This window comes from Podarcis filfolensis (genome assembly GCF_964270895.1).
Source record: "Podarcis filfolensis genome assembly, chromosome: 1".
Lineage (NCBI taxonomy): Eukaryota > Metazoa > Chordata > Lepidosauria > Squamata > Lacertidae > Podarcis > Podarcis filfolensis.
This window is the reverse complement of record NC_139604.1, coordinates 131,467,320-131,490,443: the sequence shown is the minus strand read 5'-3', so window position 1 is coordinate 131,490,443 and position 23,124 is coordinate 131,467,320. Positions and strand designations below refer to the sequence as shown.

The following is a 23,124-nucleotide window of genomic DNA, read 5'->3' as shown; positions in this document are numbered from 1 at the left end:
CTTAAAAACAAGATTAAAATACAACAATTAAAATATTGAAACATTAAAATATTAAAATGCAGCCTCATCACAGGAGGAGAAAGGAAAAAGAAAAAAGAAAGAGGGGGAGGGAATCAAATTGGCTCCAAGCCAAAGGCCAGGCGGAACAACTCTGTCTTACAGGCCCTGCAGAAAGAAATCAGATCCCGCAGGGCCCTGGTCTCATGTGGCAGAGCGTTCCACCAGGCCGGAGCCAGTGTTGAAAAGGCCCTGCCTCTGGTTGAGGCTAATCTGACTTCCTTAGGGCCCGGGACCACTAGGGGGTTGCTATATATGGACCTTGAGGCTCTCCGTGGGGCATACCGGGAGCGGCGGTCCCGTAGGTACTAGGGTCCTAGGCTGTGAAGGGCTTTAAAGGTCAAAACAAGCACCTTAAATCTGACCCTGTACTCCACTGGGAGCCAGTGCAGCTGGAAAAGCACTGGGTGAATATGCTCCCATGGCAGGGACCCCGTGAGGAGCCTCACTGCAGCATTCTGCACCCGCTGGAGTCTTTGGGATAGTGGGCAGAGATGTGCAGACTGAGCAGCTGGCAAGCAGGTGACGAGAAGGAAACTCACGGGGAGCTGATAGTTCTCCTGGAAGGCAGCGAGGGTCTGGGAGCTTGCCTGCAGCGCCCTCTCCCTGCTACAGTCCGATACGGTGAACCAGGGGTCTATGAGCTGTTGGCGGAGCAGGAAGGCAAATGCAACTGATGTTAGAAAATCTATTTTTGTTAAATTCCTATGCTGCCCTTCTTCTGACATTCACAGGGCAGTTTGCAATATAAAAACACAGTGCCAATTTTGTCCACCACATTAGCTATGGCTATTCTCACACAGGGCCTTGCTACCGTGATGTTGTCATTGGAATTCTACTCAATATTGATCCAGAGCAGATTCCAACATATAGTTAGTTAGCAGAGTAAAAACTTAAACAAGTTGCAGGGTTCCCCCCAAAATAGATCAGAAGCAATTGTATTTCATCCAGCAGAGCTTTACTGCTACTGGGACACGGGTGGTGCTGTGGGTTAAACCACAGAGCCTGGGACTTGCTGATCACAAGGTTGGCGGTTCGAATCCCCGTGACGAGGTGAGCTCCCATTGCTCGGTCCCTGCTCCTGCCAACCTAGCAGTTCGAAAGCACACCAGTGCAAGTAGATAAATAGGTACCGCTCTGGCGGGAAGGTAAACGGCGTTTCCGTGCGCTGCTCTGGTTCGCCAGAAGCGGCTTAGTCATGCTGGCCACATGACTCGGAAGCTGTACGCCGGCTCCCTTGGCCAATAAAGCGAGATGAGCGCCGCAACCCCAGAGTCGGCCATGACTGGACCTAATGGTCAGGGGTCCCTTTACCTTTACCTTTACCAGCAGAGCTTTACTGCTACTGAAGGCAAATGAGCCTAAAGGTCACAAATCCAGTACATCCAGGATTGGTGCTGTCCATAAGAAATCCAGTTGCAGCAGACTTAATTTAAACTTACAATAATGTATAATACAGTCATACCTCGTGTTGTGTCCGCTTCATGTTGCGTCTTTTCGCGTTACTTCCCGTGGCAACCTGGAACTACTGGAACGGGTTACTTCCAGGTTTTGCCACTCGCGCATGCGCAGAAGTGCTAAATCGCGCTTCCCGCATGCACAGGAGCACCGAATCGCACCGCACGCCTGCGCAGATGCAGTGTTTTAAGTTGTGGGCATTTCACATGACGGACGGGCCTCTGGAACAGATCGCGTCCGTAACACGACGTACCACTGTAAGTCTAAAACCTTAACGCTAAACATAGTATGTACAGAACACCACACTAGAAGGAAAAGAGATAGAAAGTGAAAGTGAAACCCAGGCTCCTTCTGGCCTGACTTTTATAGTCAGCATGACCTTGACAGAAAGAGATAAGTGAACCAGTTTAAACCAGCTGTACTCAGCTTCTCTGAAGAAATAACCCAAACATCATGACGTTTCTTTCACACAGAGAAGCTTCCAGAACCCTCTTGAATTAAGCAGAATAGGAAAGATCTCTACACATCAGATCAAGACTTTCTGCACTAAGAAATGCAAACTGACAGATGTATGCGTTGGTAACCTAGCAGAAAGACGACTGCAATGTTCTCTGTGTGAGTCTCCCCTGGAAGACAGTCTGGAAGCTAAAATAAAAAAGGCAATTCATTCCTGAGTGATTTAGCAGAGCAGGGGCACCTCTGAAGGCAGTGATCCCAATCGTGGGGGAGGCATTTGAAGCACCTCCAGCTGCCTGAAAAGGTCTCTAAATTGGTTGCCTAATCGAAACTATTGAACGCCAATAAAGAGAGTTTCTCCTGTTTATAATGAGATGAAAAAATGTTGAAATATACATTTATAAAGAAACCAGAAGCATTCTTATTGGGCATTGTTGGGAGTGATATAAATAGAAAGGAATGTAAGCTGTTCTTATATGCAACAATGGCAGCAAGAATGTTATTGGCCCAAAAATGGAAGCAAGAAGAACTACCGACGAAAGAAGAATGGAGGATGAAATTAATGGAATATGCAGAACTGGACAAACTAACAGGAAGGATTTGAAATCGGCGGGACCAGAAATTCACAGAAGACTGGAGTAAATTTACAGATTATTTGAAAAGTATTTGTGACAACCAGACTACGTTTGTAGGCGTGTTTTGTGAGGAGTATTATTGGAATTATTGCAAAAATGGATAAGGGGGAGGAGGATTAGCTATGACAATTAAAGGTAATAAGAATTTAAGAAATGCATAAGAAGTGGTTAAAACGGCGGATCATCAGAGGTGCCGAGGGAAGTCCAAAAAAAGATTGTATAAATGATGAAGTTGTGTGGTATGTATCTGTCAGGGAATCAGGAGCAGGAGCAATGGGGAGAGAGGAATTGGAGAGCGAAGGGGAAGAATCCGAGGGCAGCGTAGGGGAGTATGACAGTGACCCGAGAGATTCCATGAGCTTCTCCAGCGAATCAGAAGATTCCCAGAAGGGGGCGCCGATGGTCAGGGCAAGGGGGGTCCCAGGGGGGACGCACCAGAAACAAGGAGCCAGAGGGGAACCCCAAAACAGCAGTGGAGGATCAGGACCAGTTTCCCCACCAGAGCGTAGTGGGGGGGAAGAGTCACATGTGTCAGGACCAGCATCTCCTCCAGCGGGGAGAGAAGATGAGTCAGGGCTGACCACGCCTCCATCGGAGAGTGGGGGAACGGAGGGAAGGTCAGTTGCAGCTAGCCCCCCCGAAAGGGGAAGCAGTGACAGCAGCAGTGGAACGGTCAGGAGGAAAGCTGCTGGCTGGGCGCGCGCGCCAAGTTCAAATGTGCAGGCGCGGGGGACAGCAGGAGACCCGGATGGGGAACCAGCTCCTAAAGCCCGCCGGAGGGAGGGAGAAGGCTCAGGGGACTCAGCGTCAGAGGAGGCTAGAAAGGGCGAGACCCCGGCGGGCAGGCGGACCCAGAGGAGGAAAGAGCAGCGGAAAAGGTGGAGCAAGGCTAGAATCTTAAATTGGTGTCAAGGGGGAGGAGACTCAGACGGAGCATCAGCGGTCTGACAGTTGAGACGTAGAGCTGCGCGCTGCGACTCTGGAAGTGAAACTGAACTTCAATAAAGACTTTTGTACTTAACAACGAAGCAGCGTTGGTCCTTTGTGAGCTGGGACCTAGGGTAGCTCTGACAGTATCATAATTTATAGGTTAAAATTAATAAAAATTATTATAAAAAAAAGAGAGAGAGTTTCTCCTGCTGCTCACCTGGAACATCTCAACCATCAGCTCAGGTGTTGGGTGGTCCTCTACGATGCTCGTCACGAGTTTCCTGAGGGCGTCCATGGAGCAAGAGTACAGGGACTGGAAGCATAATAATAATAATAATAATAATAATAATAATAATAATAATAATAATTTATTTATACCCCGCCCATCTGGCTGAGTCTCCCCAGCCACTCTGGGCGGCTTCCAATCAAGTGTTAAAAACAATACAGCATTAAATATTAAAAACTTCCCTAAACAGGGCTGCCTTCAGATGTCTTTTAAAAAGAAGATAGCTGCTTATTTCCTTCACATCTGAAGGGAGGGTGTTCCACAGGGCGGGCACCACTACTGAGAAGGCCCTCTGCCTGGTTCCCTGTAACCTTACTTCTTGCAATGAGGGAACCGCCAGAAGGCCCTCAGCGCTGGATCTCAGCGCCCGGGCAGAACGATGGGGGTGGAGACACTCCTTCAGGTATACTGGACCGAGGCCGTTTAGGGCTTTCAAGGTCAGCACCAACACTTTGAATTGTGCTCGGAAACGTACTGGGAGACAATGTAGGTCTTTCAAGACCGGTGTTAATGTGGTCCCGGTGGCCGCTCCCAGTCACCAGTCTAGCCGCTGCATTCTGGATTAATTGCAGTTTCCGGGTCACCTTCAAAGGTAGCCCCATGTAGAGCGCATTGCAGTAGTCCAAGCGAGAGATAACCAGAGCATGCACCACTCTGGTGAGACAGACTGCGGGCAGGGAAGGTCTCATCCTGCGTACCAGATGGAGCTGGTAGACAGCTGCCCTGGACACAGAATTAACCTGCGCCCCCATGGAGAGCTGTGAGTCCAAAAGGACTCCCAGGCTGCGCACCTGGTCCTTCAGGGGCACAGTTACCCCATTCAGGACCAGGGAGTCCCCCACACCCGCCTGCCCTCTGTCCCCCCAAAACAGTACTTTAGTCTTGTCAGGATTCAACCTCAATCTGTTAGCCGCCATCCATCCCTACAATGCAAGTAGGGAGCTTGGAGGGCCAAGCTAGATGGGACGCCTGGAGATCCATGCTGGATTGGCAGCGGTTTTTTAAAAATGCTCTAATAAGCAGCTGCAGAGGTCCAGTCGGGACATAGGACACTGCCTTGCACTGCCTCAGATACTGGGTCCATTTATCTCAGTATTGTTCAACTGATAGCAGCTCCCCAAGGTTTCAGACAGGAGCCATTCTTTTCCCCGAAATATTTTATTGTTTTCACTTATTTCTGCAAGAAGCAACCATCAGTCTTCAACAATCCCACCCACCCCAGCAGAAGCGCCAAATGGCTATATAATTTCGTTTAACGTTTAAGTCATTTCAGTTTTATCATTCCATAAGTCCTTGGAGGCCTATAACCAGTGTTTTTTGGGGGTTTGTTAAAGGGAAAAATGTTGCCGGTACTCACCATGAAGTTGGTACAGTAAGTGGCACACTTTTATTTTTTAATTTTTAATTAAAAAAACTATCAAAGATAAAACGATTGCACACAGTCAAAGAATCATCTCCGAATACTCAAAGTGGATATGCTAATATCATCACAAACTTAACAAACACAAAAATAAGACATAACAATCTCCATTGCTTGAACTGTTGTCCACAGCTCAAAAGATGTATTATATCTGCAGCAGTGCTGGTCTGCAAGGTTTATACAAAAGCAGAACTGGGGAGGAGGAAATAATAATATTTAAAATATGTGCTTCATGTGCTCCAAATTGTGCTGTGGGCCAGGAAAAGATCACTGCCTATAACCATGTTCTAGCAATGTTACATACGTAATATAACTATGCCAGGTTGATTGAAAAGCAGTGATTTTCTTGTCTGTTTGGCTGTTGTGGACAGGGGTTGTCAGTTGCCCATCAACATCATGTCCCAAAGTTGTGCGATCTCAAGTAGAGGTAGGTCTACACTGGTCAGTTCTAACGTTAGTAATGCGTTATAAAAATGTGACACCAGAGGGTGTTGTAGGGCAGCGATCCGTCGTCAATGGGAAATTGCATTGTCAGCTATTATTATGTGTGTGTTTTTACAGCGTTTGTACAATCAGTGTAGATCCAGCCTAGGTCTGCATTCCTACTTGGAGGTGCTAGAGATTGAAACTGGATCATGTGGCTGCTGGATCAGGCCAAAGGGAGCTGATTTAGTCCAGCATTCTGTTCTCATAGTGGCCAGCTAGATGCCTCTTGGAAGTCTGCAAGCAGGACACGAGCAGAAGAGGATTTTCTGTTGGGATACTGCCAGGGAGACAAAGGCCGTCATGCCTCCACGTCGTCTCCTGGTCTCCCGTAGAACAGTATCAGTCAATTAGCAACACGAGCCTCAGAAATAGCTGTCCACATTCCAGGACTCATGCACGCCCTTTTCGCAGAGCTTCCACAACGGAAGATTCACCCAGGAGAGCAGCATATTTACAGCTTTATTCAGCGGTGGTCAGAACAAAGGAAAAACATGACTGCCTGACTTAGTGTCGAGGCAACAGAGCGAAAACAAAAGCTATATACAAAACAAACTTCCTGTGAGCCGGAAGTACGCAGGCTTGTGACACACAACTGCCTGCTCCCTTTTTAAGGTGGAACGGAAATATCCTAACATTTTCCGTATCCTGTGGCTTCCAGCAACTAATGCATTTTCCCACATTCAGTATACACAGTATGCGAATTTTTGTGTGAATTCTCGGTTGAATAACTGCACCATGAAATTTGGAGAGGTGAAAATGACTCTTTCTCTCTCTCTCTGGGGGAAGCTTGTATTAAAAGGTGAGCTAAATTGAACTCCCACCCAGTGCCGGATTTACATATAAGCTAAACAAGCCATAGCTCAAAGCCCCAGTCTTTTGGGCCCCCCCAAAAAAATTAAAGGAAAAAACACTGGATGTACATTTCCATAAGATAAAAAAACAACAAATAAAATAAAACCTACATACAGCAACAGTGTTTTGTGTTGTGTAGGCTCCTATGATGTAAGTCATGGGCTCCGCCTGCTAACCTGCTCCCTAAAATATAACTGGTTTGCTCCTTTTTATATAAAGTGTGCCTACATTCTGCATGGACTGGTTGCATGGCAACATGGGCAAGTGGCTTTAGATATCTATTAGGTCCATCAACTACCATATAGCATATATTCAACACAAAAAACAGCAACAATTTGTTGCGGACAAAGGACAGCCGGACATATCAAGGGCCCCATTACCTTCAGTAGGTAAAGGGACCCCTGACCATTAGGTCCAGTCGTGGCCAACTCTGGGGTTGTGGCACTCATCTCGCTTTATTGGCCAAGAGAGCCAGCGTACAGCTTCCGGGTCATGTGGCCAGCATGACTAAGCCGCTTCTGGCGAACCAGAGCTGCGCACAGAAACACTGTTTACCTTCCCGCCGGAGCAGTACCTATTTATCTACTTGCACTGGCGTGCTTTCGAACTGCTAGGTTGGCAGGAGCAGGGACCGAGCAACGGGAGCTCACCCCGTCGCAGGGATTCGAACCACCGACCTTCTGATCGGCAAGCCCTAGGCTCTGTGGTTTAACCCACAGCACCACCCATGTCCCTTTTCAGTAGCTTAGGGCCTCATCAAACCTAAATCTGGCCCTGGTCCCGCTCTTTGGTATGATCCGGGCAGTGGCCAATCAGATGCATCCAGGAAACCCCCATGTGGATGAGAAAAGAGGATCTGGAAATAAACTTTTGCCACCTACCTCGATCTTTAGAGCATCCCCCGCCGTCTCTTTCAGCTGCTCCAGGGAAGGAAGAGGAAACAAACTTTTGATGCTCTGATCGAGGAGATTGCGAATTTCCTCCATGGCCAAACATGGCTTCAGTTTGCTGGCAGGAGGAAGGTGGAGAGACTTGTGGACATCTGAAGAATAGTAGGCTGGACCTCAGGTTGGTTGTGGAACATTTGCTCCCACAAGAGGTAGCGATGGCTGTTGCCAAAGTCTCTTAAACGACCCAGACAGAATCCAAAGAGGAATAGCTCATCTGATAGAACGTGAGACTCTTTAATCTCATGGGTCATGGGTTCGAGTCTCACACTGAGCAAAAGATTCCTGCATTGCAAGGGGTTGGACTAGAGGACCCTTGTGGTCCCTTTATGATTCTGTGAAAAGAAATTATGTGGAAAACTGCTAAGAAACACACCTACCTCAGGAATGCCAGGGCAGTGATGGCATGGGGACGAAGTGCAGTATTCAGAGTGTCCAGTGGTTCCTCCTTGATAAAATCCTGTGAACACAAGACGGGCAAAGGGCAAAAGGAATTGAGGGTGGGGGAAAACCCTTGAGGGGCAGAGAAACTTCCTCCATTGACATGCCATGGCCTCTATGATTTCCAAAGGATACCAAGAAGGGATCAAGCACTCTTTGCTAAGCCAGTGATTACCGTATTTTTCGCTCCATAAGATGCACCTGACCATAAGACGCACCTAGTTTTTAGAGGAGGAAAACAAGAAAAAAAATATTCTGAATGAAACAGTGGATGTATGATTTTTGTGGTTCATGCTGTGGCCACAGCCTCCTTTATTGCTATATTCCCTTATCTCCTGTTCAGTTTCTGTTAATTGATTCTCATGAAAACTTACAGATTCTGGCTTCACACAATTAACTCAAGGCAGTGTCAATTTACTCTTGGCAGAAAGCCAAGGTCTGCTTGACCTAGAAACTACTTACTCTGATTGGTTAACGACCAGCACTCAACTCTGTTATCTAGGAATGCTAGCACAGTTTGGTGTTGGGTGTGTTAGGAGTAGAAGTGCTGTGTATGGTTAAGAGAGAGAGAGAAAGAAAGGATTTATTTTGCTTTGTTTTGTATGCAGAAATTCTGCTGGTTTTATTTTTTCCTTTTAATAAATCCTGTAAATAGTTATTCTGAGTCTAGCTGACTAGTCATTTCCACCTCAACTAGCTTCTTCGCTGTGCAGGAAAACTCTGCTACGTTTGGGCTAAAGCCATTAGAGCTATGCCTGACACTTCAAAGTTCCATGAGGTTATGGGTATTGTGCTGCAAGCCTGAGTTGTGGTGGTGTCAGCATCAACGGTGTTGGTTCCAGTAGTTCCAGAAGTTGTTGTTCCCGTTTGGTGCAGCAGATGGACATTGGCTGGTTCCTGACTGTTGTGAGCTGGTGACGCAGTGGACACAAGGACAACAGCTGCAGCGTGTGAGTGCTGGGTGCTGTGGTTCCTGTTTCCTCTCTCGGTGGTCGTGAGTAGCTGGTTCCGGGTTCCAGGGACATCGCTCTCAAGATGGCCTCACAACCAGTTCAGATGGCTTTTGAGCGTCTGAATGACTCCAATTACTTGCTGTGGTCGGAACGCATGCAGGCAGTGCTGCAGAGGGATCGTCTCTGGCAAGTGGTGAGTAAGTTTCCTGCGAAGCCTGATGATGAAGACCTCGATAAAGACCAAAGAGCAAGGGCCACAATTGTCTTGGGGCTGGAAGATTCCCAGTTGCCGTATGTGAGGGGAATCAAGACAGCTAGAGGTGTGTGGCAAGCACTTAAAGAACTCCATGTGCGTGAGACAGCGGTTTCCAAGCTGTTCATTCACAAGGCATTGTACAAGGCAATGTTACAGCCTGGGGTTACAATGCAGGAACACCTACACAGTTTACAGTTAAAGTTTGCTGCGCTACAGGAAAGAGACTGTGCGTTAGACCAGCAGGAGAAGGTGGCTATTATTTTGAGTTCTCTCCTGGAAAGCTGGGATAATTTAGTTTTGTCTCTAGAAGGCATACAGGAGTGTGATTTATCAGTCAGTTAAGTTACTGGGCGTTTGATTGAAGAATGGCAGAAGAGGCAAGAAAGGTCGTTTGCTGCAGAGGCTTCTACAGGCGGGCGGTTTGGAAGGAGTTCTCATGCCGTGCCAGAGGTGAAGCAAAAGCAGCATACCGATGAGGAGTCAGTGTTTGCTGTTAGGCGTTGTTTCCGATGTGGGTCTTCAGCGCATCTAAAACGACAATGTCCGGAGTTGGTCAAGTCTCAGTGGCCGGTGCAGGAGCAGAGACGAGATCAGCAGCAGCAGCAGTGTAAAAGGAAATTCTTCAAACGAAAACAGTCGGCTCAGCTGGTGACCGCCGAGGTCAAGATTGCTGATGAGAAACAAGCTGTCTGGGTGGTCGATTCGGGAGCTTCTCAGGCACATCGTAAATTCAGATGAATTGTTTGTTTCCAAGAACTCAGCACAGTGCAGCCAGGTGGCTCTAGCAGACGGAAGTACTTCCGAAGTGATTTCGGGGGGTGCAGTTTTTGTTCCTTGTCTTCGTGAATGCCTGCAAAATGTACTTTGTGTGCCTTCATTAAGGAGCAATCTGATGTCTGTAGATTGTTTGCTAAAAGCTGGGTTTAAAGTATATTTTGAAGGAGACAGTTGCATTATTAAGAAGGCTGGTGAGACTTTAGGCACTGCTAAGTCAGAGGGAGGCTTGTTTTGGCTTAAAGCAGGATCTCAAGTTGCAGCAGTAGTCAGTAAATCTCAGCCTGCAGTGAATAACAAAGCTATACATGACAACTGTGTGCACTTATTGCATAGGAAAATGGGGCATGCTTGCTGGAAAAGTGTACTAAAAATGTCTGAATTGGCCGATGGGGGTAATTTAAAGAGTTGTAACAAGTACCTTGATTGTAATGTTTGTAAAAAGGTTAAAACCCACAGAGTCTCTTACCCCAGAAGTGACAGAGTTAGTGAGTCACCGCTACAGCTGGTTCACATGGACGTAATTGGTCCATTTGCTGTAAGCAGGGGTGGATCGCGTTTTTCATTAACAATTGTGGATGACGCCACGCGTTACTCTTGGGTTTATCCCATGAAGAATAAGGGTGACGTGTTCACTAAGTTTAAAAGCTGGGTGGCATCTGTGGAAAGATTTCTGTCCATTAAACTCAGAAGGATTCAGACGGACAGAGGTGGCGAATTTATGTCAAATGCTTTTAGAGATTGGTTACAAAAGCATGGCATTGGGCATAGAAAAACGAACGCTTTTTCCCCAGAGGAGAATGGCGTTGCAGAGCAAAAACACAGATCTTTACAAAATATGATGTTTGCCATGCTTGATGATGCTGATTTGCCCATGTCTTATTGGGGGGAGAGCATGCTCACCGCGTGTTATCTCCAAAATAGGCTCTTTCATCAAACAATAGGTACAACTCCGTACTTTAAATTGTTTCAGAAAAAACCCAAAATTGACCATTTGCATGTGTTTGGATCAAAAGCCTGGGTATTAATTCCAAAACAAATGAGAAAGAAGGGAGATCCTAAGACCAAACAGTTAGTGTTTGTGGGTTACCAGGAGCTGGGAAAAGGTTTCCGTTTTGCTGAAGGGAGAAATGGCATTGTGATCTCCAGGAATGCCAGTTTTTGTGAACATAGTGGCTGGGAGAGACTACATGCCAATACTGAGGTTTGATTTGAACCTTCCCAGGAGCTTCATGACTCTGAAGGTAAACATAGAGAATCAGAGTCTGAGGGGGAGGAAAGTTCAGATAAGAGCTCTCAAGAAAGTGGAATTAGCCAGAGACCAGTTGCTAAGCAACAAAAGAGAGGTCGTAGTTCTGAGGAGGAAAGTGGGTCAGAAGAAAAATTTTCTCCCAGAAGATCTAAAAGACAAAACAAAGGAGTGCCTCCGGTGCGTTTTTCTCCAGATACTGCAAATGTGTTTAGTGTAATTGCAGAGCCCAAGAGTTTTCAGGAGGTGTTAAAGTTACCAAAAGAGGAGGCAGAGCTCTGGAAACAGGCAATGGAGGAAGAGATGTCCTCTCTGAATGAGCACAAGGTCTTTACACCAGTAGCAGCGCCTGAGGGGGCAAAGATTGTAGGCTGCAGGTGGGTGTACAAACTTAAACCTCTGGTGACAGGAAAGTACAAATACAAAGCTTGTTTAGTGGCTCAAGGATACTCTCAGAGGCCTGGAAAAGATTATGACGAGATTTTTTCCCCTACTGCTAAGGGGGACAGTGTAAGGCTGATTCTAACGCTTGGAGCAAAGAGAAAACTCCTGTTAAACCATTTTGATATCCAGACTGCATATTTACATGCATCAATATCAGAAGACCTGTATCTAACCGAACCGCCTGGTTATGAGACAGGTTCCAATAGAGTGTTGAAATTAAACAAAGCTCTATATGGTCTCAAACAGGCTGCAAGATCTTGGAACAAATGTTTCCATGAGGCCTTAGTGTCATTTGGTTTCAAGCAGAGTACAGCTGACAATTGTGTTTATGTACGTGGTACAGGCAGTGATCAAGAGTTTTGTCTGATTTATGTAGATGATGTATTGTATGCTTGCAAAACAGATAAACAAACTAAAAGGTTTGCCAAGCAATTGTCCAGTAAGTTCAAAATGAAGGACTTAGGCCCGGTTAGGACATATCTAGGGTTGGAAGTGTGCTGGGCCCAAGATGGCAGCTGCCTAATTAGTCAGCAGAACAAAGTTAAACAACTACTAACTGCATACGGGATGCAGGATTGCAAAGGGACAGTGGTGCCTATGGATCCAGGTTTCATAAAAACACTTCATATAGATGAGAGTCCTGAATTTGAACATCCTGATGTATATCATTCTGTAATTGGAAGTTTATTGTATCTAGCACAGTGGTCCAGACCTGATATTAGCTACGCAGTAGGCATATTAAGTAGATTGGTCTCAAAACCCACACTAAATGCCTGGAAAGGAGTAAAACAAGTTCTGAGATACCTCAAACAGACAATTGGCTATATGTTACAATTAAATTCTTCAGAGGATGAAATGTTGAGTTGCTACTGTGATAGTGACTGGGGAAATTTGCCAGATAGAAAATCTGTCACAGGACTAGTCATAATGGTCGGTGGAGCTTTAATCAGCTGGCGGTCACGCAAGCAAGACGTTGTAAGTGTGTCATCAACGGAATCCGAGTACGCCGCATTGAGTGAATTGTGCAATGAGGTGATTTATTTCAAGCATTTGTTAGCAGATTTAAATGTAAATTGTGGAGAACCAGTACGAGTTTACATTGATAATCAGGCTTGTATAACCTTAAGTAAAACAGAGGGTTTCAAATCACGTTCCAAACATATCTCTGTAAAATACCAAAATGTACGTTGCTGTGTACAAGACAATATAATCACATGTACTTATGTATCAAGTGAAGAAAATGTAGCAGATGTATTAACTAAACCATTGGCAAAGATAAAGAACAAGCAAATGTGCAAGGGTTTAGGTTTGCTGGAAAAATAATCTCCTACATAGGTGTTATTTGATGTTAATTGTCCAGCAGAATCTGTGAGGGGGTGTTCAGTTTCTGTTAATTGATTCTCATGAAAACTTACAGATTCTGGCTTCACACAATTAAATCAAGGCAGTGTCAATTTACTCTTGGCAGAAAGCCAAGGTCTGCTTGACCTAGAAACTACTTACTCTGATTGGTTAACGACCAGCACTCAACTCTGTTATCTAGGAATGCTAGCACAGTTTGGTGTTGGGTGTGTTAGGAGTAGAAGTGCTGTGTATGGTTAAGAGAGAGAGAGAAAGAAAGGATTTATTTTGCTTTGTTTTGTATGCAGAAATTCTGCTGGTTTTATTTTTTCCTTTTAATAAATCCTGTAAATAGTTATTCTGAGTCTAGCTGACTAGTCATTTCCACCTCAACTAGCTTCTTCGCTGTGCAGGAAAACTCTGCTACGTTTGGGCTAAAGCCATTAGAGCTATGCCTGACACTTCAAAGTTCCATGATCTCCCTCCCTTTTCTTCTCCTTTTCTTCTAATTTCTCTCCTCATTTCTTGTTTTAGTATTCCTGTCTCCTCTCCTTGCAAGTTTGCTGTCTTTACCTCCTCCCTCCCAGGCAGCCTCCTTTATCGTTAGCGTCCCTTGTCTTCCTCCTGATCGCTCGCTGATCAGCTGCTTTGTTTCAACACCCCCTTCCCTCTTTCTAAAAAAAAAAATTGCACGATCTGCTTTTTGCCCCTGGGCAATTCAGCTCCAGGGACCACGCATTCGCTCCATAAGAGACACAGACATTTCCCCTTACTTTTTAGGAGGAAAAAAGTGTGTCTTACGGAGCGAAAAATACGGTAACTTACCTGAAAGGCTAAGGGACAATCAATCCATGAGGGAAGGATACAGAGGCGACATTTTAGGAGCACCAAGGTGGATCTTGAATGGCCGCCGCTGCATTTAGCCACAAAAGTACATTTGCACTACAGGGCTGACCTCTGGGAAAATAACACCGTTCTGCAAATATGGAGCAGGAGCTGGCTCTGCACAGTGCCGATTGGCTGGGAGCCCATGATGTCATCAGGAAACCTACCCCCTTACAATCCTAGGAGAGGTTCTGCACCTTTGTTAAAAAGTTTCACGCAAAGGCCTCTCTGAGTGATCGGGGCTGCCATAGCCTCAGGCAGAATGTCAGGTTCCTCACCAGCAAGATGTCCAAGAGCTCCTTTTTGCAAGTTAAGGTGAAGTTCTGGAAGTCCTGGGTCTCGCATATAGCCTGGCAGATATCTGTGGTGCTCTCAACAAAGGCCAGCTTGAGATTGGAGTCCTGCGTTGCCAAAAGAAAACATGCAACCCCCCCCTCAAACTATTATATTAGGAAACATTGGTCCGCAGAAACGGATATAGTATGCAAAAATGTTTATATATGGAGGAATTCTCAATAAAATTTGGGTGAATTTGCACAAAGGGGAGAGAGCTCTAGTGCTGCTTTTAAGTTTTCCATTGGGGGCAGCTGGTTGGCCACAGTGAGAACGGGGTGTTGGGCTAGATGGCGTGGGCGGCGCTGTGGTCTAAAGCACCGAGCCTCTTGGGCTTGAATGAATGAATAGACTTTATTTGCGTAGCCGACAAGCCATAGCACCAAAGGACTAACACCGACAAAAATACATTACGCCTCTTGGGCTTGCTGATCAGAAGGTTGGCAGTTCGAATCCCTGTGACAGGCTGAGCTCCCGTTGCTCTGTCCCAGCTCTTGCCAACCTAGCAGTTCGAAAGCACGCCAGTGCAAGTAGATAAATAGGTACCAATGTGGTGGGAAGGGAAACAGTGCTTCCATGCGTTCTGGTTTCCGTCATGGTGTTCCATTGCACCAGAAGCAGTTTAGTCCTGCTGGCCACATGACCCGGAAAGCTGTCTATGGACAAATGCCAGCTCCCTCGGCCTGAAAGCGAGATGAGCGCCGCAACCCCATAGTCGCCTTTGACTGGACTTAACTGTCCGGGGCCCTTTACCTGTTCAAGACTCCAAGTCAGATAATTCCTTGCTCACCTTGTTCTCAATGCTGACGCCCAAAACCTGGACAAATGAAATGGACAAATTGCCAAATAACAAACACAGCACAACAGTAAGCCCATTATCATCTTCTTCTATTATCACTGTTACTATTACTATTATTAAAATGTGTATACCGTCCTTCACCTGAAGTTCACAGGGCAGTTCACAACATAAACATACAAAATGAGAAGCCAAAATACACAACGAAAACAATAATATACACAAATAAACCAATAAACCCCTTCTCACAAACACATTTAAAAGGACATAGGTTTTTGGGTGAGCTTTCCATCCTTCCCTCCACAAGGACCTACAACGAAGGTTTTCAAAGGACCTCTTAGTGCTGGCAGGGATGATGGGTCCTTGACAAACTGGAACGTGTCCAGAGGAGGGCAACCAAAATGGTCAAAGGCCTGGAAACGATGCCTTATGAGGAACGGCTAAGGGAGCTGGGCATGTTTAGCCTGGAGAAGAGGAGGTTAAGGGGTGATATGATAGCCATGTTCAAATATATAAAAGGATGTCACATAGAGGAGGGAGAAAGGTTGCTTTCTGCTGCTCCAGAGAAGCGGACACGGAGCAATGGATCCAAACTACAAGAAAGAAGATTCCACCTAAACATTAGGAAAAACTTCCTGACAGTAAGAGCTGTTCGACAGTGGAGTTTGCTGCCAAGGAGTGTGGTGGAGTCTCCTTCTTTGGAGGTCTTTAAGCAGAGGCTTGACAACCATATGTCAGGAGTGCTCTGATGGTGTTTCCTGCTTGGCAGGGGGTTGGACTCGATGGCCCTTGTGGTCTCTTCCAAATCTTTGATTCTATGATTTATGATTCTATGACTAAGGCCCATTGAACTTTGCCACCCTCTGGAACCAGCTTTGTGGCAAAGACCACCCTCTCCTTTAAAGCACTTGCCTGGCAGCTCTTCCGGTAATAGCAGAGGACATTCTTCATTATGTCGGCCTCCACCCTGGGCAGGAGGAGCTCCTTGGGGGCTTGGAGAGCGACCTTGCCGTAGGTGAGCATCAGCGTTTGGTGGACGTGACCCCGTCTGCCCTGCTGGTAGTCCTGAGCAACAGAAAAAGTTACTGGGCATGGGTGCTTCTTGTTCCATTTTGGCAGCCTCTGCATGAGCTGTTTAACTTTAAATCTGAAACCACCAGCCTTGTTTTCACTTTTTGCAGAGAATCTAGACCACACCGTTGCCAGATTCTTGCTACCCAGTGTTTTCAACCTTGTCCTCCTTTATTTTTTTGCCAACCTGATTTGAGGCTATTGTTTTTCCGGCCGACAAAGAGCTGAAGCACCAGCTTGCTCAATGCAAACTGGCAAATGCTTTTTATGGTTTTTCAGTGCTAGGTAAAGGTAAAGGGACCCCTGACCATTAGGTCCAGTCGTGGCCGACTCTGGGGTTGCGGCGCTCATCTCGCTTTATTGGCCGAGGGAGCCGGCGTATAGCTTCCGGGTCATGTGGCCAGCATGGCTAAGCCGCCTCTGGCGAACCAGAGCAGTGCACGGAAACACCGTTTACCTTCCCGCCGGAGCGGTACCTATTTATCTACTTGCACTTTGACGTGCTTTTGAACTGCTAGGTTGGCAGGAGCAGGGACTGAGCAACGGGAGCTCACCCCGTCGCGGGGATTCGAACCGCCAACCTTCTGATTAGCAAGTCCTAGCTCTGTGGTTTAACCCACAGCGCCACCTGCGTCCCTTTCCAGTGCTATCGTACCTTTAATTAGTAGCTTGCTCCTTACAGATCCTATTGCTTCCTGTTCGGCACAGCAGCAGCAATACTGACAAAGAGCCACTTTATCCTTTAATTACCCTTTAATTGCTTATTGCCTGTTCTCTCTCTCTCTCTCTCTCTCTCTCTCTCTCTCTCTCTCTCTCACACACACAATAACTGATCTCCTCTTTTCTTAAAAAAACCCCACAAATTTATTTTAAGGATTATTTCCACAAGCTCACTCATCTGAATTTGGGAGGGGTAAAGGACCTCATGAATCTCTGCAAAACCTGCAACGTCCTTCACTAAAATGAGCTTGTAAACACATCACGGAAGAAGACTGGAAGAAATTTAAAGACTATCTTCAGAAATACTGTAAAATTAATGAATGTTAAAATGATGTTGGATTGAAAATAAGTGGCATTAGCAACAAAGTTAACAAGAATATGCAAAAATGAATTGATAATGGATGAAAATATAGTTATAATATGTTAAGATACAGAGTTAAGATAAACGAAAGAGGGTAAGGATTTGCTGATTTGATTATTTAAATGGGAATACAAAAAGGGGAGGTGTGAGGAGGCCAAGGAAATAAGATAATGAGTTTAAAGTTACAAAAAATGGATTTGTTTTTAATTATTTTTCAGCTATTTGTTTTTTGTATTTTGTATTTTTATTCTTCTTTTCTCTTTTTCATGTATTTTTCTATGTTTTTTTGTATCTTTTTCTTTTTATATGACCTTTTTTCATTTTGTAAATTTATGTTTTTGTAAAACTTCAATAAATATCTTTTTTAAAAAAATGTAAACACATCGCAGCAACTTTATCCTCTCCCTCAGCAAGTCCCAAATGACACCCCAAAGGAGTTTTTTTAAGGAGCAAGTGTGTGGAGGAAACAGAGAGGGTGTTGTGCCGCTGTAAGTCCATGCTGGATGCTCCACTGGCAGCAAACCAGGTCTGGGCTAGCGGGAGCTCATGTCTCTCCTGGCGCTGTGCAGAGATAAAGCAGAAACGCTGACAGGGAGGCCATGGGCTTGAGGAGGAATTAAAAGGAGGAAAGCTGAAAGAAGCAGCAGGGGAGAGAGGAGTTCTTGGGAGGCGTTCCACTCTGCTTGCAGAGTAAGCAGTTTAAGGGAACAGAGATAGAAAGGTGGTGCCTTCTAAGGCAGCCCGGAAAGAAATGTCAGATGAGAAAATGGATTTGGAGAGCAGGGAAAGCCCTCAAACCTAGAATAATAGTAAAGGAACAAGAAATAGAGAGATTGGAGTCAGAATCATAGAAGAGAAGGGACAACCAAGGCTCATCTAGTCCAGGCATAGGCAAACTCGGCCCTCCAGATGTTTTGGGACTACAACTTCGTGGAGCTGCCCTTGAGACTGACCCAGAAACTCCAGCAGGTGCAGAATGCCGCGGCAAGGCTCCTTAGGCGGTCGTCGTTGCGGGATCACATTCGCAACGGTGCTATACCAGCTGCACTGGCTCCCGGTGGAGTACAGGGTCAAGTTTAAGGTGCTGGTTTTAACCTTTAAAGCCCTATACGGCCTAGGACCCTCGTACCTACGGGACCACCTCTCCTGGTATGTCCCACGGAGAACCTTATGGTCTTCAGACAAAAACATCTTGGAGGTCCCAGGCCACAGGGAGGTTAGGCTGGCCTCAACCAGAGCCAGGGCTTTTTCGGCTGCGGCCCCGATCCGGTGGAACGCGCTGTCCCAAGAGACTAGGGCCCTAGGGGACTTGACATCTTTCCGCAGGGCTTGCAAGATGGAGCTGTTCCACCAGGCCTTTGGCCAAGGCACAGTCTGACCCTCTCCTTTGGCAATCCTCATAGAACTCTAGTCCAATGGTTGCCATTAATTTGATTTTGAATTGATTTTAGAATGAATTGATTTTAGAATGCATTTCAATTGATTGTGATTTTATGTAAACTGTGTTACTTTTCTTGTTGTCAGCCGCTCTGAGCCCGGCTTCGGCTGGGGAGGGCAGGATATAAATAAAATTTTATTATTACAGTGGTACCTCGGGTTACATACGCCTCAGGTTACAGACTCCGCTAACCCAGAAATAGTACCTCGAGTTAAGAACTTTGCTTCAGGATAAGAACAGAAATCGTGCTCCGGTGGCGCAGCGGCAGCAGGAGGCTCCATTAGCTAAAGTGGTGCTTCAGGTTAAGAACAGTTTCAGGTTTAGAACAGACCTCTGGAACAAATTAAGTACTTAACCCGAGGTACCACTGTATTATCCCTAGCTAACAGGACCAGTGGTCAAGGATGATGGGAGTTGTAGTCCCAAAACATCTGGAGGGCCGAGTTTGCCTAATCTAGTTGAACCCCTTGCAATGCAGGAATCTCAGCGAAAGCATCCCTGACAGATGGCCATCCAACCTGTGCTTAAAAACCTCCAAGGAAGGGGAGTCCACCATCTCCCAAGGGAGACCGTTCCCCTACTGAACCGCAATTACTATCAGAAAGTTCTTCCTGGTGTTTAACCGGAATCTCCTTTCTTGTAAGGCAGTTCTTAAACCCACAACGTTTAACCCAGAAGAGGAGTCTCTCTTCCATTACCTTGTAGCGGCTGATGATAGAGGACATCTTAATTTTCAGACCCATCCCAGCTCCAAATTCCTGCAACGTGGCTAAGGTCAGATCTAAATGTCCCACGGCTGAGAAAGAAAGGATCTGGATGATCTTCTGTAAAGTGGAATAGAAATAGAAAAGAATCAGCTGGCCAGCCTTGTCAGGTCTCAGTGCTTTCTGTTTTTCTGTTTAGTTATGTTTGGGACGCGAGTGGCGCTGTGGGTTAAACCACAGAGCCTAGGACTGCCAATCAGAAGGTCAGCGGTTCGAATCCCCGCAGTGGGGTGAGCTCCCGTTGCTTGGTCCCTGCTCCTGCCAACCTAGCAGTTTGAAAGCACGTCAAAGTGCAAGTAGATAAGTAGGTACTGCTCTGGCGGGAAGGTAAACAGCATTTCCGTGCGCTGCTCTGGTTCGCCAGAAGCGGCTTAGTCATGCTGGGCACATGACCCGGAAGCTGTACGCTGGCTCCCTTGGCCAGTAAAGCGAGATGAGCACCGCAACCCCAGAGTCAGTCATGACTGGACCTAATGGTCAGGGGTCCCTTTACCTTTACCTTTATGTTTTACGTGATTTTTATACACTGTAATTTTTATTTTATTTTTTGCAATTGTTATGTATCCTGCTGAGGAGCTTGGGTGAGGAAGAGAATACAGAAATATCTGAAATTTTTAAAAAAAGAAATACATACTAATCCCAGAGACAAAAATGGATGCCATGAGTTTGAGGTCAAACATTTTGATGATGTCTTTATGGCTTTTCCAGATCACTTCCTGGTTTGACGCTGTGTGTCTGTGCATGATCACGCACATGTCGGTTGCGCCAAAAATGGGAGTTGCCTGGGTCATGAAATTCAACTCAGTGATTAAAAATGTTGCAGGATTCCCAAAAAATAGACCAGAGGCAATTGTATTTCATCCAGCAGAGTTTGCTACTGCTACCGAAGGCAAATGAGCATAATGGTCACAAATCCAATACATTCAGGGTTGGCGCTGTCCATAAGAAATCCAGTTGCAGCAGACTTAATTTAAACTTACAATAACTTATAGTAAGTCTATAAACCTTAACACTATATACAGAACACCACACCAGAAAGAAAGAGAGACAGAAAGTGAAACCCAGGCTCCTTCTAGCCTTACTTTCATGGCCTTGAAAGAAGAAATAAGAGAACCAGTTTAAGCCAGCTGTACTCAGCTTCTCGTAAGAAATAACCCAAACATCGCGAACCTTCTGCTTGTTTCTTTCACACAGAGAAGCTTCCAGAACCCTCTTGAATGAATTCGAATAGGAAAGATCTCTACACATATTAGAGCAATACTTTCTGCACTAAGAAATGCAAACGGACAGCCTGGACCTTGTATTATACCACCCATGGCATTTTTGGTGGGAGGGGGCGTTGGAAGAAACTGCCACTAGTAATATTGTACTTTTGTGTGGATGTTAATGGCAGACGGTTTAAGGAGCCCATTCTGGTCTGAGAAGCAGGGAATGTAGCAAAGAGACAAAGCAAAGAAATCACATTTCAAGGGTTCAGAAGTGGTCCCACCAGCATCGCACCTCTCTCTCAAGCTGTTCCATATAGTTCGCGTTTTCTATCAAGTGCTTCATCCGACTCTGAACAAAGGCTGGGTCTTCACAACAGGTCAGGGCAATTCCCAGAGATTTATAGAGGAACCTCTGGAAAGGAAGAATAAGGAAAGGACAGGCTAGGTCAGGGGTCGGCAACCTAGGGCCCATGGGCCAGAAGTGGCCCACGGGGGTCGTTAAACTGGCCCACGAGCCGCCCCCAACTGAGCCACTCTGTGCTGGTCCCATGGGTTAACCGTGAGGCGAGGTCCGAGTCCAGTCCGTGGTCGAGGGTGCAGTATGGAGGCAGTCCATCAAAGCTGAAGCTGGGTCCAAGGCAGGGAGTCGGGTGAGGTCAGGAACTCTGGCAGAAGAGCAGGGCAGGGTGCAGGCAGGAACTGGCTACCAACAAAAGTTGCTCCTGCAATTTGGGACTGGGGCTGGTTGGCATTTATCTGCCCCGAGGCATAGGGTGGCCCTGATCCACAGGTGACTCGCCTCTCCTGGCCTGGAGGCGAGCACTCCTCCTGCGGGAACTTAGTCCCCTCCGCCTCTCTGCCCTGAGCCTCTGCAGCTCAGGAGAGGCTGGAGGGTTACCGGACCCAGAGGCAACCTCAGCTTCCTCTGACGGGGCTGAGAGTGGAGCACCTGCAGGCAAGGGGTCCTCCATCACCTCAGGAGCCAGAGCAGACTCAGCTGGTGCCTGCACCTGAGGATCCAGCACAGGTGAGGGCCCTTCAGGTTCAAGCCCCAGCCTCGGCTCAGGTGGTTCTGGAAACAGGGACTCCTGTGCAGGCTGGGATCCCTCAGGTTCAGCCTCCGTGTCTGAATCCCAGGCCATCACACACCCGCTCAGCGAGTCCCTGCGCGCTGTGCTAAACCAGCACAGCATGGTGCGGGGACTCACTTCTGCAGTGCTGGAAATAGCAGCTGCACATGTGCAGACGCCAGAAATCATGGGAGCACATGCGATCCGGCCCACAGAGGGATCTCTGTTGGAGTCCATCTAGCTTAGTATTGTCTGCATTGCAGGAGTGCCAACTTGGCCCAGTGACTGTGGGTGCCCGGGACCGTCGGTGCCATGCAGTGTGCATGGCCCTCGCACTGAAATTTGTGAGTGCTTGGCCCCTTCATGGGGAATTTTGTGGGTGCTCAGGTACCCAGGGCCCTGGGGAGTTGGTGCCTATGCTACACTGACTGGCAGAGGCTCTCCAAGGTGTCAGAGTGGGTGCTCTCTCAGTCCTAACTGGAGATGCTGTGAAGTGGAGGTAGAGAGAGGACCATATGAGAACCCTTATCTTCCCCACTAGGGATGACATGTTTCCAATCTTAGCTTCAGCTCTTGGCATTTCCACATCAGTTTGCATTAAAAAAAAAAGAAATCCTCGTGAAAATTTCTCAATATTTTAGTGTGAATTTGTCCTAATATATATTTTGTATGCAGCTTTGTCCTGGCTAAGGAGGACTCTCCTAAAGTTGGGCGATATATCAATCTATCTTCCAAAACCGGTTTGAAGTCCATATTGTGATATCAGTTTCCTAATTTTTGACCTGATAATACATCACAAATCATGATGTGAAGCCAGTGAAACCAGTCAATGTTTCTCTCGATTCATGCAGCCCCTGCTAATTCTGCTGGCTCAGCAATCCTCCAGCCTGGTGCCATCAAAAGTCACAATTTGGGGGAAATTGTGAAGCCTGTCAATGTCTCTAAATAACTCCATCCATATTTCAGACGTTATGATATATAATGATGTTTAGTTGGTGATATATCATGATGCTGAAAACCGGATATTGCCCCACCCTATCCAGACTTCATGCCTTTTGTTAATTACCCGTAATTTGCAAAGGAACGAGGACAAATGCCTTTGGAGAGATACACACCCTTTCGGGAGACTGCTGGGCGTAGCTCGTCATCTGACTTTCCAGTTCTCTGCTCAGATTCTGGGTCCAAGTGTTGTCATCAATGGTTTCCAAGGTCCTTCTCAGGAACTATGGACAAAAAACAAAAGCAGGAACAAAATATGTTGTCTACCATCACTTCCCAAATGTCCAGGGAAATCTGAATGTATGGCAACTGATGTAGGCAGTGCCGTTTTGGCCCATTTTACTCAAAAATAGCTCTAAAACATCCATTTTCTTTTTGCAAAAAAAGCTCAACAACCTTTTCCTGTCCGGAATGGTAACCGTACATTTGCAAAGAAGGGAGATGCCCTTTTGAAAAACAGGGATGAGGGACCCCAGACCCTTGTGGGAGAAAAT

At 46.4% G+C, this 23,124-nt stretch overlaps 1 protein-coding gene across 5 annotated transcripts in view; it reads right to left on the bottom strand.

The window, feature by feature from the left end:
- The window catches only part of LOC310760735 (maestro heat-like repeat-containing protein family member 2B), a 91,878-nt gene that overhangs the window by 35,021 nt on the left and 33,733 nt on the right, over nt 1-23,124 (bottom strand). For 3 of the 5 annotated variants that reach the window (XM_083609832.1, XM_083609831.1, XM_083609833.1), the window contains exons 18-27: nt 22,747-22,854; nt 20,854-20,973; nt 19,288-19,413; nt 15,912-16,064; nt 14,994-15,020; nt 14,149-14,271; nt 7,908-7,987; nt 7,462-7,588; nt 3,754-3,849; nt 600-701 (exon numbers count right to left, since the gene is read on the bottom strand). In XM_083609832.1, the coding sequence (XP_083465958.1) occupies nt 600-701; nt 3,754-3,849; nt 7,462-7,588; nt 7,908-7,987; nt 14,149-14,271; nt 14,994-15,020; nt 15,912-16,064; nt 19,288-19,413; nt 20,854-20,973; nt 22,747-22,854 (1,062 nt within the window). The remainder of the gene's footprint in view (nt 1-599; nt 702-3,753; nt 3,850-7,461; nt 7,589-7,907; nt 7,988-14,148; nt 14,272-14,993; nt 15,021-15,911; nt 16,065-19,287; nt 19,414-20,853; nt 20,974-22,746; nt 22,855-23,124) is intronic. The other 2 variants (XM_083609834.1, XM_083609835.1) reach the window with 1 other exon arrangement.